At 34.8% G+C, this 19,097-nt stretch overlaps 1 protein-coding gene across 1 annotated transcript in view; it reads right to left on the reverse strand.

The window, feature by feature from the left end:
- The window catches only part of LOC132123579 (arsenite methyltransferase-like), a 44,514-nt gene extending 26,053 nt beyond the window's left edge, over positions 1 to 18,461 (reverse strand). Inside the window, exons 1-10 of the mRNA XM_059534313.1 lie at positions 18,286 to 18,461; positions 17,165 to 17,295; positions 16,954 to 17,104; positions 16,545 to 16,681; positions 16,379 to 16,448; positions 16,176 to 16,257; positions 15,339 to 15,470; positions 15,000 to 15,142; positions 14,794 to 14,916; positions 14,628 to 14,706 (exon numbers count right to left, since the gene is read on the reverse strand). Of these exons, the coding sequence (XP_059390296.1) occupies positions 14,629 to 14,706; positions 14,794 to 14,916; positions 15,000 to 15,142; positions 15,339 to 15,470; positions 16,176 to 16,257; positions 16,379 to 16,448; positions 16,545 to 16,681; positions 16,954 to 17,104; positions 17,165 to 17,295; positions 18,286 to 18,315 (1,077 nt within the window). The 5' untranslated portion in view covers positions 18,316 to 18,461 and the 3' untranslated portion in view covers position 14,628. The remainder of the gene's footprint in view (positions 1 to 14,627; positions 14,707 to 14,793; positions 14,917 to 14,999; positions 15,143 to 15,338; positions 15,471 to 16,175; positions 16,258 to 16,378; positions 16,449 to 16,544; positions 16,682 to 16,953; positions 17,105 to 17,164; positions 17,296 to 18,285) is intronic.
- Positions 18,462 to 19,097: the final 636 nt, after the last annotated feature.

The raw sequence follows: 19,097 nt of genomic DNA on the forward strand, positions 1-19,097 counted from the left end.
AAACAGTGGAGAGAAAGTTTGAGCAGAGGATGAATGACCTGAAGGCAGGGTGACTTGGAGAAAATGCTGGTATCACACTGTGAGAGAAAAAAAAGGGAGAGGGAGAGAGATGGGGTTCATTCGGTCTTTTCTCCATCTCTCTCTCCCTTTCTCCTGCTGCCTTTGTGCGTCGTGCAGAAATGTGCTTGCTTTTCATTTCTTTCTTTGTGTCTGCCCCTCAGGCCCTAGCAGGCAGTGTCTTATGCCACAGCAGGGTCATGGCAAACACAGAGACACATTCATGGCCACATCAAGTTTATGTGAGAATCTGGTACTTCCTTGCCCCTCATTTCCATATGAATTGTAAATAAAATAGCAGTCCTGAGGGGAAGATCGCTCCAGGAGGGGAAGTCAAGCAAAGCAAACTTGGTTTTAAAAGGGCCTCATCCCTTCTGTTCCTTTGGTGCCAAAACGGTCCAGTTAAAGCCATCGCGAGCATATGTCATCATTACTGAATGTTCAGTGTTTACTTTAGCTCAGCCACCTGTGAACTACTTCACAACACGCCAGTGGAAACTTTATATTTAGATTAATGGCTAATGCAAATAATGTTCCTAAATAATCAATTGATTTGAGAAGTAACCATATACATTTTATGTTTTGTTGTGTATAATGGTTACAGCAATATCCCACTGAAGTTTCTCACATATAGATGAAAGGCAACACTCTTTGTTTCAAAATTTTGAAACAAAGAAAAATAAAAAAAATAAACATATCAACATTTTTAGTTTGGGAAAACAAGCTGTTCTCAAGCCAGTCACAGTTTTGACCTTCTGGACAGGGAGCAGGATACATCTTCAAGGGCTGGCCAGTTGATTGACTATTCTTTGGGTTCAACACACGTGTCCAGTGACCCCGCCACACTTTCCCATGCCCTCCGATGCCCCGTCTATTCTAACAGACATCCCTGATTCCCCCATCCTCTAGAGACAGATCAGCCTCAGCCATCACACTTGACAGCAGCCGTGTGCATGACTTCCCTGTGTGATGTCATAGAGGTCTGCTGTCCAATAATAAGAGGGCGGGTCAGGAAGGTCAGGAAGAGAAGATGGCTGGGGACTGAACCAAATCAACCTGCTACAACTTTTTATTCAGGACATCTGCATCAGTGATGTTTCACTAAATGTGTAGTGAATATGAAATCTTTAAGGACAAAATTTATACTTGAATGTTAACCTTAGCGAGATGCATTAATTAAAATTGTAATATTAATATATAGAAAAATACCATTCCTATATATATATATATATATATATTCAGGTGCTGTCAAATCAATATTATTTAATAGAAATTATTCATATTAAGATAATTTTGAAGTTATTAAAATATGTAAAATGACCAAATTATTTCTATTTACCTTTTTCTCTTCAAATCAGAGATTACAAGTTCATAAAATGTTGCCATCACCAATGTTTATATTACTTAATGTACTTGTTGGTTGTAAATAAAACAAAAATATTTAGAGAATGTTTTACAAGAAAATATAGTTTCTACTTCAAAATTATACATTTAATTCAATGTATTATTTGCATATATACACACACACACACACACACACACACACATATATATATATATATATATATATATATATATATATATATATATATATATATATATATATATATCACTTTAAAAACGATAAAAATCTTTGACATCTTGATTAAATCCTATAAATCTCCATTTCACAGGATTTCAAATCTCATAATCTCCCTCTTATTAACATGTTATCATCTCTAAAGTGCATCTGAATGAAGGGCTCTTCTTCACCTGCTGCTTTGTGGTTCTGTACATCTGTTATTCATACAGCACTCTTCTCGTGATTAAGTCGTCTCTTTATGGACATGGACGTCCTCACTCTTCAGTGTTTTTGGACTTGTGGACAGATCGTGCTGTGGATCGCGGGTATGTCTGCCAGTTTGACACACACAGAAGGAGGGCATGACATCAGGGCTTTGTCATTTGGAAGATCTATTCAAGGATTACAGTGGAGTATGAGCCCCTGCCTGGAGGAGGCTTATTTCACCGAAACCCTAGCTGTTCTCACTACCAATGTTTTTCTCAGAGATCTTCTGGAAGTACGTAGCTTAGGAGAGTACTATAGTTGACATGATATATACCTCCTATTTAAAATCTGAGATTTTTAACCCTTGGGCACCACTTCAAAATACAAAAGAGGCTCTGTGGGTGCATAATAATATCACATGAACTCCCTCAAATATTATAAAAATGACAAACACTGATACTATAAACTGTTTCTTTTTAAAACTAAACTATAATACTGGTACTATAAACTGTTTCGGAATAGACCAATTATTCAAGTCTTAATTTTAAGTCCAGGATTTTAAATTTAGTTCAAATAAGCCACATTTTTGGCTATCAAACAGATAAAGCAGACCATATTATGTATAACTTTTATACACATTAAATGGAATGGCACACATTACTATTTTATTTGCTTTAATTATATATATATATATATATATACATATATATATATACACACACATATTCTTTGCATTTTTCCATGCAAATATATATAAGAAATCCATGGTTCTGTAGATTTTTACTGCAGTAAGAAATAAAAAAAATAAAATAGAAATAAATGGTTGTTTTGGCAGGCAGAATATCACATATCAAATCATGTTAAACTGTTAATTAAAAAAGAAAAGAAAAGAAAAGAAATAAAAGAAAGAAAAACTGCTGTTTTTCTTCACCGTAAAAACACAGACTCTAATGGTGACAAGTCTGACATTAAAACTCGAGTAAAAAGACCCAAGTAAAGCTCTCTCGCTGTCTCTGCAACGCAGCAGAAGACATTTCCTGTGGATATCAGTGAGCCATTCTACACGCATACTGTTTCTTTTGTCTTGTCATTTCCCCAAACAAGTGTCCTGTGACTGGAAAAAAAAAAGAAAGAAATTTTTTTTGGGAAATGTTATGCTTTCTTTGTATTCATCACAGGTGTTTGTACAGCTTACTTGTAAAGGAGACGATACAGAAGCAGAAGCATGTTCGGACAATTCCAAGTAAAAAGTCATGTTTCACTTTGACTTGGATATCATCCAGTAATATGTACAAAAAATAAATGAACATGCCAGGAATTGATTTTGATGTTTCAACATTTAAGCAATCACTTCGAATAAATGTTTAAACCATCTTTTCTAGGGCATGTAATAATTATTTTATTTTATTAATTACTGATTTAAAATTTTCCAAGGAAAGCTTCTTTTCTTCAGAGGGTATCGGGATTTTCTTATATTACAAATTAATCTACAAAGCAAATAACTAATCTATAATTCAGAGTTACAATTCTAAATATATAATATGTATTATCACTGCATTTACTTTAAAATAAATGAATGTAACAGAAATCTCCGCAACACAAAATATATTATGTCTGACAGTGATTTTCACTGTCGGTTAAAAAGTAGATAACTACAATACAAAAATACAAAAGCACCATTAATGTGGTCCTTACAAGTAAATATGCATTATATTCAGATCTCTGCTACAGCTCCCAAATCTCAATCAAAAAGCAAAATGTCAAAATATACCACCTCCATGATCGATGTTTGATGTCAGTGTTGTAAAAGGCCAACTGCCATTCAACCAACAGCAACACACCAAGTTTGAATGTTTTTATTATTATTGTTGTTATTATTATTTTATGAGATTTGAAAGCCAATTTTAGAGAGGGTGATATGAAGAGAATAACAAATTTTTTTTATTAAAATTTAGCTCTTTTCTTCACATAAAACTACAATATGGTTTTAGAGGACTAGAATGTAATGCATAAAATTGATTTATTGTTTTATATTCACTTATCTAAAAATGCTTTTTAAAATTATTCTTTGTATTGAAATGTTGTATATATTATAAGACAGGCAGCTAAATGTAATTTGTTATGCAGTGGTTAATGACAAGGGTGGGGTTATGAGCCCAGACATTTTGATATTGTATAATAATCTAATAAAAATGTAATTTTATAATAGAATATAAATGTAAATAGCATAATTATAATATAAAAAAAGACTGCAGTTAAAGCTACTTACATATTTTGCATGTGATATCAGTCAATTGTGAAGGCTTGCTTTTTGTGAAATCCTCTGATCTGAGGTGAAAATGTCACAAAAGCGACATTTTGGTGATGGACCTACAGTAAGTCACTACAAAAAATCCCTCAAAAAATGCTCTCTCAATACCTGCCAAAAGCAGCTCTTTTCTTTTTGTCAGTTCAAAGTAAGAGTACGAGTAATTTACTGAAATGCCTACAGAAATGAGCTATAAATTACAACAAATCACACATATTTTGCAAACATCTGTCCCACTAATTTTTTCCTAATTAAATGGCTCTCAGAAGGCCGTTGGAATACCTGCAAATACATTCAGCAGTATTACGTGTGAGTAGGATTCAAGAAATTCCACATTCACCAGAGAACTTTGAACAAGATGGAGCTAATCTGTATTAATCCTCTGTGAACTCGCTTTTTTTTTTATCTACACTTGACCTGCTTCTCCCATGCATCGCACCTCAGACCAAGAACCTTAACTTGGCTAATTGGGCCATCTTGCCGACTCAATGGATGTAGGTCTTCAAACAGCATTCCCAGCAGGGTTGTTCAGTGAACTCACCAAAAGCCTGAATAGGAAAACAGCTTTTCCGCACCCGAAGGAATGTCAATCATCATTGACATAATTTAACTGCATTGTAATGTAATATACCTGTTTAATGGTTAGTAACTTCAAAATGTGTTTCACAGAAGCACTGGATGTACTGAAGAATTATTGACAGCGAAACAAATATAAATGATTTTACCTTCCAGTTTTGTTTTTTCATTATTCACATAAAACTTTAAACTGGATGACTAAGCAGGTATAAACAGCATGCCGCGATGAACAGTACACAGATAAATATTGAAAGCTATTCCCAGAAAGTCCTTGAAAGTGACGGAGCCTGCTGGTTAGTGTCTGCTCTCGCCAAAGAGAAACTGGACTAGACAGCAGCTAAAAGCGTACTTTACTAAACACATTTATAAAAAAACTGATATTATTTAGCATAGGAAATCTACTAAAGAAATATAATACTGAACTATTATTTAATAATAATAATACACAATTCATATATATATATATTATTAAATATCATATAAATAGTATTATAATATATGATCTCTTTTATTTATATATATATATATATATATATATATATATATATATATATATATATATATATATATATATATATATATATATATATATATATACATCTTGAAAATACTGAATGAAAAAAATCTGATAGAATGATAGAAACTGACAGAATCCAAATATACAAAAATAAATAAAAAAATAAATGAAGAACACGGAACCAGGAACTGCCCAAAGTAAATTCAGCCTCTTGTTTTCACTTGTTTCCAACTAAGACTGAAAATCCAGACCAGACCATGAACTTGTCTGGAATTCAAGCACAAAGCTTGGCTTTTTGCCTCAGTTCTCAGTTTCAGCTGATAAGGCACACAGAGCTTGTTTGAAAAGTCAATACAAGAGCACAGAAGGGGGGAAAATCCCCATTTATTAAGGGAAGAATATTATGGAAATATTATGGAAATATAAAGTCCATGTCCATTCACATGTGCGCATGTAATGGCACAAATACACTTTACTCTCTCTAAATCTCAAAAATGTGCAGACGAAAAAGGCAGAATGCACTTACCATGTTTAAGCCTCTGAGTATCATACAGAAAGTAAAGCATCCTCCTTTATCACAGTCTATTCCATTTTAAGGTTTTGAAATAACTGCTGTCTAGACCACGCAGAAACTTGCAGCTAAAGAAGTGAAACGACCTTCCCCCTTCCTGCGAATGATCTGTTACCCCCTCCCCACCCGGCACCCCCCTACCTCATCCATGAGTGGAATCGCTTTAAGTGCCTGTCAGGCAGAAAACCGGCTTCAGTATTGTGCAGCTGTAACGTTTCCCCGCTTCGTTCGCCAATGAGATTGGCCCATCCTTCACCACATGACCCACATAATAAAAAAAAATTTAAAAAAAGGCTAGAACGTGAAGAGCCGAAAACGATACAGTAAATGTGAGGACAGCATAATCCTGTCTGCAGGGTCGTGTAGCTGAGGAGTAGGTTTCAGTTTCTAGTGGTTTTCTGACATGGTTTATGGAGCACCAGGAGAGTGCAAATGGGAGGGGGAGGAAACTGTGCATAATCCCTTCCCTGCAGAAACTTCCTCCGTCTCGCTTTCTCATAGGAGCTGCTGGCCTTTGTCTGGGCGCTGGAATGCAAAGGCCATGCTTCAAGACAGAGGCCCAGTCAGGCAAGCCCAAGTCAGTCACTCCTCTGTGACCTCAAGCTTAACACTAACACGTGTGCATGGATGCATGTTTAACCAAATTAGAGTCCTGTTATCTTTTTACACTTTTTAAAATGAGTTAAAAGCAAAAACTTGTGGTCAGGGTTTGGAAGGAACTAACTAAAAGTAGGGGGAGACAGGTGGGAGATGCCAAAATGCTTTTTAATAATTATAATTTAATGTCACTATTTTATTGTGGTATTGTCCAGTGGTATATACTCTTCTGTTCAAAAGTTTGAGACCTGTAAGATTTTGTAACATTTTTGAAAGATTCCAAAAAAAAAAAATTGTAAATGTCTTTACTGTCACTTTACTGTCACAAACACAAAAATATAAATGTATTTCCCCCAAAAAATAATAAATAAAAAAGGGAAGATATCTTACTACTATAAACTTTTAAACAGTAGAATATATTAACTTAAATTTATTTTAAAAGAAAAAGAAGAAGAAGGATACACATTTAAAATGGCAAAATTTTATTTCTTATTTTATTTCTTTATTTTATTTTCTCCCTTTTAACCTCAAACAACCAAATGAGCCCAGGACAGCATTGTAGTAATACAATGTGTAATTTTGTCTAGCCATTTTTGCCCATGAGAAGCAATTTTTGCTCCCAGCAAACTCAGAAACACACATTTCTTTACTTTTGTAAACTCCAGAATTCTAGCATCTTTTATATCACATGGCTCAATTCCATTCACTTTTATTTAAGTGTATGTTTGTGATGTCAAACGAGACAAGGATCATTTTCCATGTCCAGCTGTAGCAGTGAAAATGAGTTACCGTGCCTCGAGGCACGTTGTGAACCTGGGCAGACTTTTCCATCTGGTTTCATGGCCGCTCAGTGAACAGAACATCAGTGTTTCACCATAAACAAAAACTCCATGCTCATATGATCAGGGTACGTTTCCTGTGGCCTTTGCCTTCCTCACACTGTCTTAAGGCAATCACAAGACACAAATATCCATCTGAGCCAGTCTCTCAAGAAAAAATACTATTTCTAGCAAGGCTGCTTGAACTAACACTTTCACTTAGAGTCAAAGCTCGAGATATGCACAACTTAAGTGGGTTTTAGAGCACTATCAACTGCTCATGTCTGTTCCAGACCACACACTCGTTCCTGTGCTGCTTAGAACCTAAATTAGAATCAATCTCGTCTTCCCTGTGCCCTTTTCGAGAATTATTCTTGAGACCAATCAGACCCTGGGGATCTAGACCACAGTGCTGAGGGCCTAGAATAGGGTCTATTAGGCGTCCATTTGGACTCAAGCCAACACAGCACACATGACAAGTGGAGTAAGTGTTCACTCCACCCATGAGGCCTTTATGAAAAAAGTGCTTGTCAGTATGACAAAGAACTGCCTGCACTTATTTCTGACACTTTTTAAAAGATTTTTTTTCTTTCAAATATTATTAATGAATAAGAAGCCAAAGAGCTAATAGACTAGTTAACAGAAAATAAATACCTTACTAGCAGCTGAATTTGTTCAGCTGTGAACCAAGTGACCCTCTGTTAAACTCCGCCCCCCTCGGTTATTGTTGCTTGCTCAGACAAGCTTTACAGAAGGTCCCATAGGAAAGAATCTGATTTTTTTTTTTATCTGCTGGCTTTCTTTAAAGCAAACACTAGATTACTTAGTAACTGAATATGCCTAAAACGAAACAACATCTTATTATATTAATATGTTATTTCATATAATTCAATTTCTGACTAAATTTTCAGATTTTAATTTCTAATCTATTTAAATTATGTTAATTATTTTTGGAACGGGAATTATTAAGCATTTCCCTGTATATTGTACTGCTTAATGGTTTCGTGTGTGATCAATAAAAGTAAAATCTAAAAATAAAGGCAAACAAAGTGAAATCTCATTTGAAAGTGATTACAATAACAATGGTGTAAGTGAACAGAACAGTTTTTCTACAGCATACTCCGTTCTCATATACTATTTCTGGACCATTTCTGTAAAAGTTATTTTAAGATTCTACCCAAACACACCAGACTTCCACAGTCTCTGACTTCAAAGAGTAAAAACATAGCAGAATACACAGGGAATTGTCATTTTCTTAGCCTGTGTATCCTCAGTCTTGAGATGTTTATATAAGGAAGTGCTGAAATATAAATCTTTGAGTGCTTTACCCTCAAACTGACACAGTAACGCTCGCATGTAACTCTAGAGGATGATGAATTTGGTCCCCACCAACCAGGTGTGCGTGGAAAGTCAATATTATAAAGTACAGAATTTTTAAAAGCTTTAACATTATTACCACATTGACTCACGAGATCCTACTGTATACCAATTTTCAATCAGCTGGTCTTGGCTTTTTGTGTCCGTTTTTCTAATGTTATTTCCATTTGCATACGCTCCATGGCAGTGGGGTAATATTTCATCAGGTGAGGTTCACATCATAATGTTTGGTTAAAGAAAAGTATAGGTAAAATGTATAGGCAAAATGTATGCAAAATTCAATGACGAAGATGTCCCTCCTTCTGTCTTTTAGTTGTTTAGTGAATTTCAAATTAAATATATGGAAAATGATTCACTTGATGTGCGGTCTGACAACTGACAAGTTAAAAACACTTCTCAATAACCCTTATTTCTAATGTCAGTAACAGAACTAATTTCAGCAGACTAAAAAAATAAACATAGTCTGTGCGAGCCTATTTCAAAAATCTACTCAATAGAAAAAAAAATGCCTAAAAATTTTACAATAAAATGTTAGACTGCAGTGAGCTCAGACAGTCGTCTGACATTTGACAAGCATTACTACCTAATGACAGTCTATAATAAAACTGTCTTGTACTTCAATTGGTCACATTATACTAGCGTTCAAAGACTATAAAACTAAACAAAGGTAGTTAGGGCACAACACATTTATGAGCAGCTCAAGAATAACATCTCATTGGCTGGCAGACAATATTGTGAAGGCGGTGAATGTGATTGGATGTTTCTTTGACAGTAAACAGCCTGTCTGTGCGAGAGAATGAATTGTGGGTTAATTGGGAGGTGCAGTTTTGCAATAAAGCTCCCTCACCTCGGGTGTGACCCCTGTGATAATGAGCAGTATGACAGAGGTCAGGTCTTCCTTGATGCTCCTTTAAAAGTTTTTATCATTCCTAGGTTGTCATCCACTTCTATATCTTTATTAACAGAGAAACAAATTTAATGAAAACATCAGTAATATAGTATCTAGAACATCACAGAACACCTAGACAGTGGAACAATAAAAGTTTTTTTGGTGATTTAAGCATTGTGATGGTTGTATCTGGAAGCAGTCATGTTTAACCAAGACATTCTGTCTGCAGGGTCCTTGACCATAAAAAAAAATAAAAAATAAAATAACAAAAGGAACAGGAAAACCTGTTTTTCCACTCTCCAGCTTATCTTACAAAATTGGGATTCCCCTTATTAACCGACACTTGCACTGATATGAAATGGAATATGTAGAACTACAAATTCAGATGTACTATCAAGCCAGTGACCAAATTGCAAGCGATCAAATGGGAATAATGAAATCATTCAAACCCAACACTGTTGTTGTTTCTCCTCCATTTCTCCTTCATCTGCTTTTTGCTTTAGAGATCAAAGGCGAGGGCTTTACCATTTAGATCAATTCAGATTTCTTGCCGGCCAAGACAAAAGCTTCCATGGATCTCTTAGCTGATATTCTAGTGCCTATTGTTGCCCTTGAACCTGATAAATTTGACAGGGCCCAAGAGAATGGACATTGTTATTCCACAAAGCTCTCCCTCAATCTCCTCGCCAGATACCGTATTAATAGCTTTTTTAATTAAAACAGAAAGCCACATTGAACAAGAACTAAGCTGCCCCATGCTTGGAAGTATAAGAATCAATATGTATACTTAAGACTGTACAATAGGACGTTTGAGGAAAACAAGAGGCCTGTGTGAAGTAAACAATGTCACAAAGGCAGATAGTGAGGAACAAAAATATTTGCTTATCAAAGGATCCGAAAAGATCAAAGCTAAATCATTGCATCAAAGTGTTTATTAGTGTGAAACCTTTGTAATGATAGTTGCACAGACATCACAAACTTAAGTAAGATTTTTCCTTTAACTAAATCAAAATAATTGAATCAATTTCAACTTCACCCCCCCCCCCCCCCCCCCAAAAAAAAACACAACACAAAAACAAAAAAATAACAATAATGATTATAATTGCCTTTACGAACTGCAAAATGGCATCATTTAAATTTCCAAAATATTTTGGACTGCATTTAAAGACTAAAATTCACAAATGTAAATTAAAATACAGTAAAATACAGTGATTTATAAAGATTAATATATACTGTAAACAAATGTATTGCTCTTTGTTAATGTTAGTTAATTTATTGAGGACATACTGAGAAGTGCATCTTGTTTCAAACATCAGACTACTGAAGTTAAATGGGTTGCAAATACGGTTTCATGTTGACTTCACGACTGAGATTTCATTTGCCACACAACAGAACTTAAAACAAAAAGAAAAAACTGTTAAACAAAAAAGGAAACCGCATGATTTATAGACCGGAAACGTGAAATGCTCCGATAAAGATGTGGTTGCTTCAGTTTGAGCCTGCAAAACCTGCTTAGGAAAGCTGCTTGTCTGTCCTCAGCAGTGCCTGGCATGCAGGGGTCATGACCTGGTCATGAATCGCTTCAATCAGCTCCTGGCTGGGTCGGGAGGGGAGGGGAGCCACAAGCGTTTTTGATCTCAGTTGGCTAGTCAAGCAGTATGGGTAAGATATCCCTCAGCCTCTCCTGCAGGTCAGGCTCTGTGGGAGCGGGGCTGAGGGCAGGTCAAGAGCACTGTTCTATTTTTCCTCTTCACTTCCATTCTGACCTGGTTGAGCTCCTGTAGCTTCCAGTATCACCTTACACATGTTGGGTTAGAGGCATGCTCTGATATGAGGTGGAAGATTTGGAAAGCATCCGATTATGGATCTAGACCAGAGGTGTCATACTCAGCTCCTGGAGGGCCATTGTCCTGCAGAGTTCAGATCCAACACACATGCCTGGAAATTTCTAGCGCTTCTAAGTACCTTGATTAGCTGGATCAGGTGTGTTTAAATAGGGCTGAAACTAAACTCTGCAGGAAAGTGGCCCAAATACTTAGTCAATGTAATGCCAAGGAAAGACCCCATGGAATTTCTTGATGAAGGCAATTTTATTTGCTACTGTTAAAGAAAGCAGGTGGTTTAAGGAGAAGTGGATGTTCTTATTCTAACTTGCTTTTGATTGAAAAAAAAACTGTCAATGCCAGTGAGTCAGCAATATTTCAGTCTATTTTCCAAGAATAGAAAGACTGTACTGTACATAAAATCGAGTAAAAAGTTAGATTTGCTAACCTTTATCCTTTATGAGAACTGGCATGTAGATAATATTTCATATAAATACACACACCTCAATGTTGAAAAGTTTGGGGAAATTTTGAAGCAATTAATGCATTTATTCAGGAAGGATCAATTAAATCGATCAAAAGTAACATTAAAGACATTCATTTTTATAAAAGATTTCTATTTCAAAAAAATGCAAAAAATTTTGTATTCATCAAAAGAATCATGAAAAAAACAGTAAGTAATATAACACTGTACAGTGTTTTTAATAAGAAATGCTTCTTGAGAACCAAATCAGCATATAAGAATGATTTCTGAAGTATCATGTGACACTGAAGACTGAAATAATGACTGCTGAAAATTCAGCTTTGCCATCACAGGAAAAAATATATCAAAATAGAAAACATTTGCTTAAACATGTATGTAAATTGCAATATGTTGTAATATATATTGTTTTTTGCTGTATTTCTGATCAAATACATACAGTCTTGTGAGCATAAGAGACTTTTTCATAAACATAAAAAAACTTTACCAACACCAAACTTTTGAACAGTAGTGTATCTAGGACTAGAATAGCGAGAACTAGGATCCACAAACCTCATATTTTGAAATCACAGGGTCTTTCATCCGTAAAGGAAGTTGGTCATGTAAGATTCACTTTTGAAAACATAACTGGCACAGTTCCTATTTATCAATCCTCTAGTTCAATACGCCGGCTTACGTCATTGAAATCTAATACATGAACAAGCTCAGAGGATGAGCATCATACTGGAATCAGTGTGTGGTCGTACACTGAAGCTTACTCTTCCATTCACAGTGTCTCTTGACAGTAGAGGCTTTTTAGCCCTGGATATCGTCAAGCATTAAGTGGCTGAGAGTAATGGGATACATTCTGGGCACACAGTAGAAGTCCAGCACTTTAGCAGAGGTGAAATCAGGACAATGGAGCCGTTCCTCAGTGCTGTGTTTACATTTACACCACACCTGCTTCCTCCACATAATTTAGAATATCACAGCACTCCCTCTCAGAGCCCCGAGGAGAAGTCCAAGAGTTCGTTTCTTTGATAGGATAGTCCAATATAAGCATTTTCTAGAGATACATGCCTGGGAATCCAAGTGAAATAAACCTTTGCACACTCAGTTTGTCATGTGCCAATGGTTAATATAACGCAGCACAGTTTATAAGGCACAGATCAGATCTATCTAAAGGAAGACCATTTTTTCTTTATTCTTGTATAAATATTCTTGTATATTCTTGATATTAGCAAACCTCAAGTAAATTGCGATTCAGAAACACTGATTGCTTGGAATAAATTTTTGTGCAGGTAATTTGCCAGTTCATATTATTAAACTGCTTTATGTCGTTATCATTGTCTAAACATATTAGTTCTGCACTGCAGGCTCCAAAACCATAAAAATGCAATAACATAGCGAGCACAGACTAGAGAGCTAATGTGGGAACACTTTGAGGATTTGGCGCCACCTACAGTCCAATGACAGATTCAAATCGGGACCTTTTCCTTGTTAAACCAAATGACACCAAAAATATAAACCAAGAAATGAACCAAAAAATTGAGACAAAGAACAAGAATACTAAGATTACACATACTTAAATTTCATCTTACTCATGTATTTAAAGCTGGTTAAATGCAGCCTGTAATACAAAGTATGAGGAAAAGTATGATGAAATTCCTATTACTGGCAAAGCCTTTCTCAAGAGACTTCAGGGAAAGTGACTGATCTGTCTACATCCTGCTATTAAAAAAATCACATGATTTTTAGGAATAAGAAAAATCAAAAAGAGAAGTTAATTCTATCCCTTCTGATCTACTAACACTGTCCAGAATTTGAGGGGAGAAAAAAAAATACAAATGAGAAAATGTATTCTTGTGTTGGATTATCTATCCAACTAAATAATTAATTTTGTCATTTGCAATTTTTTTTCTAAAATGTAATTTCCTCCACATTTCAAATTATGTATTTTGAATAAATTTATGGTGGAAATGACATTTTAAACATCTTTAAAGGACAATTTATATATATGATAATGTTAACTTTAAAGGTAGTATTTTATTTACACTAAATACACAGAATTTAATATTTTCACACTTTTTTTTGACAAAATTACAGCTTGAAATGATACACAATAAAAATATTCTCTAACATAGATTTTGCTCTACATGTCATGTCTCAAACAGTATGTCGTCTTAAGAATGTACCGAGGAAATGACAACACAACAGTGATAACTTTTATATATCCAACAGTAAGGATATAAAAAGAATAAACGAAAAATGGTGAACAACTATGTTTATGTAGCATCATGTGTGGGATACTTAAATGAACTGAAATAAGCAGCCATCTAGAAAACTCTCAAAATCATTTGAGCTGCAGAGAGATTAATTAACAGAGTAACAAGAGATCATGCATATCAATATCAATATCAGCTCTGCCTTATTTCATACAGAATCAAAAACATGGAGTTGGTTTATTAATCTTATAAGGGCAAAAAAATACAGGCCAGTAAGATTTGCTTTTAGAAATATTTAACAAATACTGCACAAAAAGAAGAAGAAGAAGAAAAGATGTTGGAATTATGTTGGAATAAAAAAAAAAAGTGTCAAGATATAAATAGACTGACTTTTTTTTTATCAAAAGTGGATAACTTTGTATTCTGTAATTAATATCTTAATTATTACCACTGTTTTATTGTTTAGTAATTTTGTTTTACTAAAAGTCATTTACAATTAAAAAAGCAAATAGCTTCTGCAAGTCTAAAGAAAACATAAGGAATGATCACTTGAGCACTAGACACCCAATTCTCTCACTTCCCATAACATTTTCTCAAGATAATCTAGACATCACATGATCCACCAGACTCTCCACATTTACCTTAGTGTCCTGTCTTTGAGCACTGTTTGACTGAGGACCCCAGTTTATCCGCCAGATGGAACGGGCTAAGGTGGCAATACTGGAAAAAAAATTTTTTTTTGTGAAGTACACCTTGTATATACCAAAAGATAGTGAATAAGATATGCATCCAGTCCATCACATTTACCTGCGGAGAACTGCTCTGGTCTGTATCTGGAGTGTCTAACATTGTAATATTGAAGTCCGTAGAGAAACGGGTGTTCTGGAGGATGGCAGCCATCTCTGCACCCACCTCCACTGGGACACTTGTCTGGAATAGAATTAACAGAGCTGACCACTGAATAAGTCATATGAACATTTTTTAAATGAATAACTAAAAAAAAAAAAGTTTACCTTAAAGGAATGAGAGGCATCAAACTCAAAACATTCAGCACAGTCAGGCACGGTGCCTTTATATGTGACCAGCGCTCTGGTCTTGATGGAGTTCTGAGGCAGTTTAAAGATCCGGTAAGTTCCAGATGCATATTTAACATCACCTATAGTGGCATATTGTAGATCAAATCACCACTAGTTAAACTTGAATGCATCTGCCCGCCTCCAAATCACAGAAAAACATAAACGCACAAGAAAACAAACGTGGTTCAGCTATAATGCTGTTACCATATACAGATCTGAGTGCTACTTTTTATTTATTTTTTTAATAACAAAAAAAAAAAATAACAAATAAGTTACCAGTCTTTCTTTGAATTTCTGGGTTGTGAACAACAATGTGACTGCCTGCAACCAGGTGTGGAGTGCTGAAGCCAATGTCATTCATCAGAGAGATGAGATCCCGCCAGTAGAGGGCACCAGCCATTCCCTCACCTGATAGGAACAAGCACTCATTTAAATCCACCAAATCAAATTCACTATTGCATGGATGAGACACAATTTATATGCACAATTTATATTGATGGGTGCAATTAAATTTCAATGACAAAATTTTAATTTGGAAACAATAGCTTCTGTGTGTTTGTGAAATTCATTTTAATAACAGAATTTCAGTATGGTATCCTCACCATACCATATCCAACTGCAGCTATTTATGTACTTGTGCAACTTGCACAGTATTTACACATTGCCCTTTTCTATACTTCACTACTGTACATTCCACTGTTTTTGCATTTGTAATTATATGTTCCATCTTATTTATCTATTAATACTTTATTAGTTTTCTGTTATGGAATTCATAATGGAAAGCACAATAAGAATTTAATTTATTATAAAAATTTGAAATAAATGTTAACTGAAATAAAAAATTTGAACAAGGCACCGAACCCCCAACTGCTCCCCAGGCTTGGAACTAAATAAATGGAGCATAAAATGGCTGCCCACTGCTCCGAGTGTGTATTCACCGTGTGTGTGTGCACTTTGGATGGGTTAAATGCAGAGCACAAATTCTGAGAATGGGTCACCATACCTGGCTGTGTGTCACGACACTTTATAAAGAAAGAAGAATGGTCAAAAGAACTAACATGTTTTAAATGAAAAGAAAAAAAACATCAGAAAAGAAAAAGAAATCAAGTTTACCCCACAGAACTGGATCCTCCTTGAAAGAGTCTGGAACTAGTTTGCTTGCATACATGTCACTATAGTACAACTCTCCACCCTCCTATGAGATCATTCACATATGAAACAGTGTTTGCAAAGTGCACAACTTTGTAAAGATTTTTCAAGCATGAATACAACAATGAGGGGAAAAGATCAGTAGGTATGTGATGGAAATATCTCACCTTCAGAACTTTGTAAGCTTCACTTATCACAGTTCTCTTATCTGGGCACAGACATATAACACAATTTGACCTAGAAAAATAATTGGCCTTTTTACAACTTTTGCCATGGCAGATTAAGGGTTATATTTGATAGAAAACATCATAAATGATCTAAGAATGAGCATACACAACTACATCCAAAGAGCTGTTCTGCATCCCTGCATCACTGAGCTTCTCCATGTATCCTTTCACAAACTCTGTGTTTGGTTTTGAGTATCCAAATTTCTCCTGATGGTGCTGGACATATTTTTGCGAGGCAACTATCTAATTTTGGAGCAAACACAAAGGTTAAATTTTGCACTTACTTTCATATATATATAATGTATTAAATGAAAAAAAAAAAGTGGTTTTATATATATATATATATATATAGATATATATATATATATATATATATGTATATATATTTCACTTTTTAGTTATTCCACTTATACAGTGGTTTACAATTCTTTACTTGGTTATTTAAGGTCATTTAACATTTATCAGGTCTTTTGTTGCTTAACTTTCACAAAATATGTTCAAATCAATCTTTGTACCATCTCGTCAGTCATATCCAGCCCAATGACTCGACCTCTCTCCCCCACCAGTTTACTGAGGACGTAGCAGTCTCTGCCCGATCCACTGCCCAGATCAAGAACCGTACATCCTTCCAGCTTCTCTGGAATCACCAGCCCACAGCCGAAATACCTGCAGGTTATATCATTTCATTCACTGCTTACAGAAACAGACATCTCTATAAAGTTTTACCTCTTGCTAACATCTGGGTGGACTTGGTTCAGGGCTTCACACGCACTCTTGAGCAGAGGTCTGGAGGGCATGACACATGCAGCATTGGTCTGCAAGTCATCCGAAGTCTCCAGCCGTGAGCCATAATAATTCTGTAATAGAGAGTGAGCTTTGCATGTTTTGGTGATCTAAAAGAAATGCTAAAGCTCATGTATATAGAAAGCTTATAAGTAAATGTGACCAAAGTAGAACAATCCAATGAAGGGACATTACTGCAGTGTACACTAAGGGATTACGTTTTTGGTAGATGAAACATTTAAATACATGCAAATGTTTAGTAATAACATGAAATAATGAATAATATTTATAAATATGCAAAGATATGAGGGGAAAACTACAGAGTCCAATACTGCTCAACTGGTCACCAAGAATGAAATATCATGAATAAACTAAAAAAGTCAGGGTCAATCCATCTCAAGTGGTCCAATGGAGGTAGCTTGCTCTCCTTTAATTTTCCTTACTGCTTATCTTTAATATTATTAGTATTAGTAGTATTAGTATTATAACTGACATAAAAAATATAATGGTGGTTTGCCATACAAGTAGTACATACACAGATGTAATTTTATTAGTAATGTTACAAAGAAGAAATTTCAAAATGGTCAAACAACTTTATACTGTATATGAGAATTAAACAGATATTTGTTTTTGACATTCATCATTTAATATTAATACTTTGAAATCTAGTTTTAAAAAATGAATCCTTCATTACGAATATGATTCATATTGCACAAAGGTTTGTTAAAATAAATAAATAAATATCACATGCAACAAATATGTAATGAGGAACATTAGAAATCATTCAGAAGGATAAAGTGCATCAAACATTTCTGGTCATAAGACTATCATGGAAAAACATTCACATGAAATCAAAACAATCTGAAATGTCTGTTATGGTGTATAACTATACATAAATAATACAACAACAACTCCTATCGGATTCCTCAAAAGCTAAAGTACATTTTAATCACAGGTGCAAACGAAGCGAATAACAAAAATGGAAAAATAATAGTTTGTCGTCGTCGTTGGTCGCGTCGCGTTCAGTGAACTTAATGGTGTCAAAGCGTGCTGTGACCGCTTACCTTCACGTTTTCATGAACAGCAGAAGACATGTTTTGTCTGTACTTTACGCCGAACAGGCAGATTCCGGAGAAAAGTGGTAAGTTTGCTTAGTTCATGAATGCCAACCGAGCGGAATGTAGCTGTAGGTTTGTGCTGTTGAGGAAATAACCTCAAATCTAACGTATTATACTGTGCGGAGTACTACTACTACTACTAGTGTTTAATGGCGGTTTGGCAGACCAACATAAATGGTGCATTTCCGCCACCTACTGATCTGGAGTGTGGAGTGTACTTGGCTTTGGAAGAGAGAAAAAAAAAAAAAAAAAAAAAAAAAAAAAAAAAAAAAAAAAAAAAAAAAAAAAAAAAAAAAAAAAAAAAAAATTAAAAAAAAAAAAAAAAAAAAAAAAAAAAAAAAAAAAAAATTAAATTCTATTTACTATTCCTGTTTTATTTAGATATTTAAATAATAATTCATGAATTCTTGATTGTCTTATTCCATTTCCTAGTAATACTTTAATTGAAATTGTATCAACTCCCATCCTTCCTAACTCTTGACTTAACTGTTGTCTCTCCCTTTCATATGCAGCACATTCTAAAAGAATATGCTGCACTGTTTCTAACTCCCCGCAATTGTCACATTTTCCTGTATCATGCTTCCCTATTTTATAAAGACTATAATTTAATGCAGTGTGACCAATTCTTAACCTTGTAATAATGACATCTTTTTTCCTATTTCCATATCTTTTCCTCTCATTTCCAACCCGTTCCTGAATTTGATAAAGATGTCTTCCTTTAGAGTCATTATTCCATATCTTTTGCCATTTTTTACTAA

The sequence above is a fragment of the Carassius carassius genome, chromosome 41 (assembly GCF_963082965.1).
Source record: "Carassius carassius chromosome 41, fCarCar2.1, whole genome shotgun sequence".
Lineage (NCBI taxonomy): Eukaryota > Metazoa > Chordata > Actinopteri > Cypriniformes > Cyprinidae > Carassius > Carassius carassius.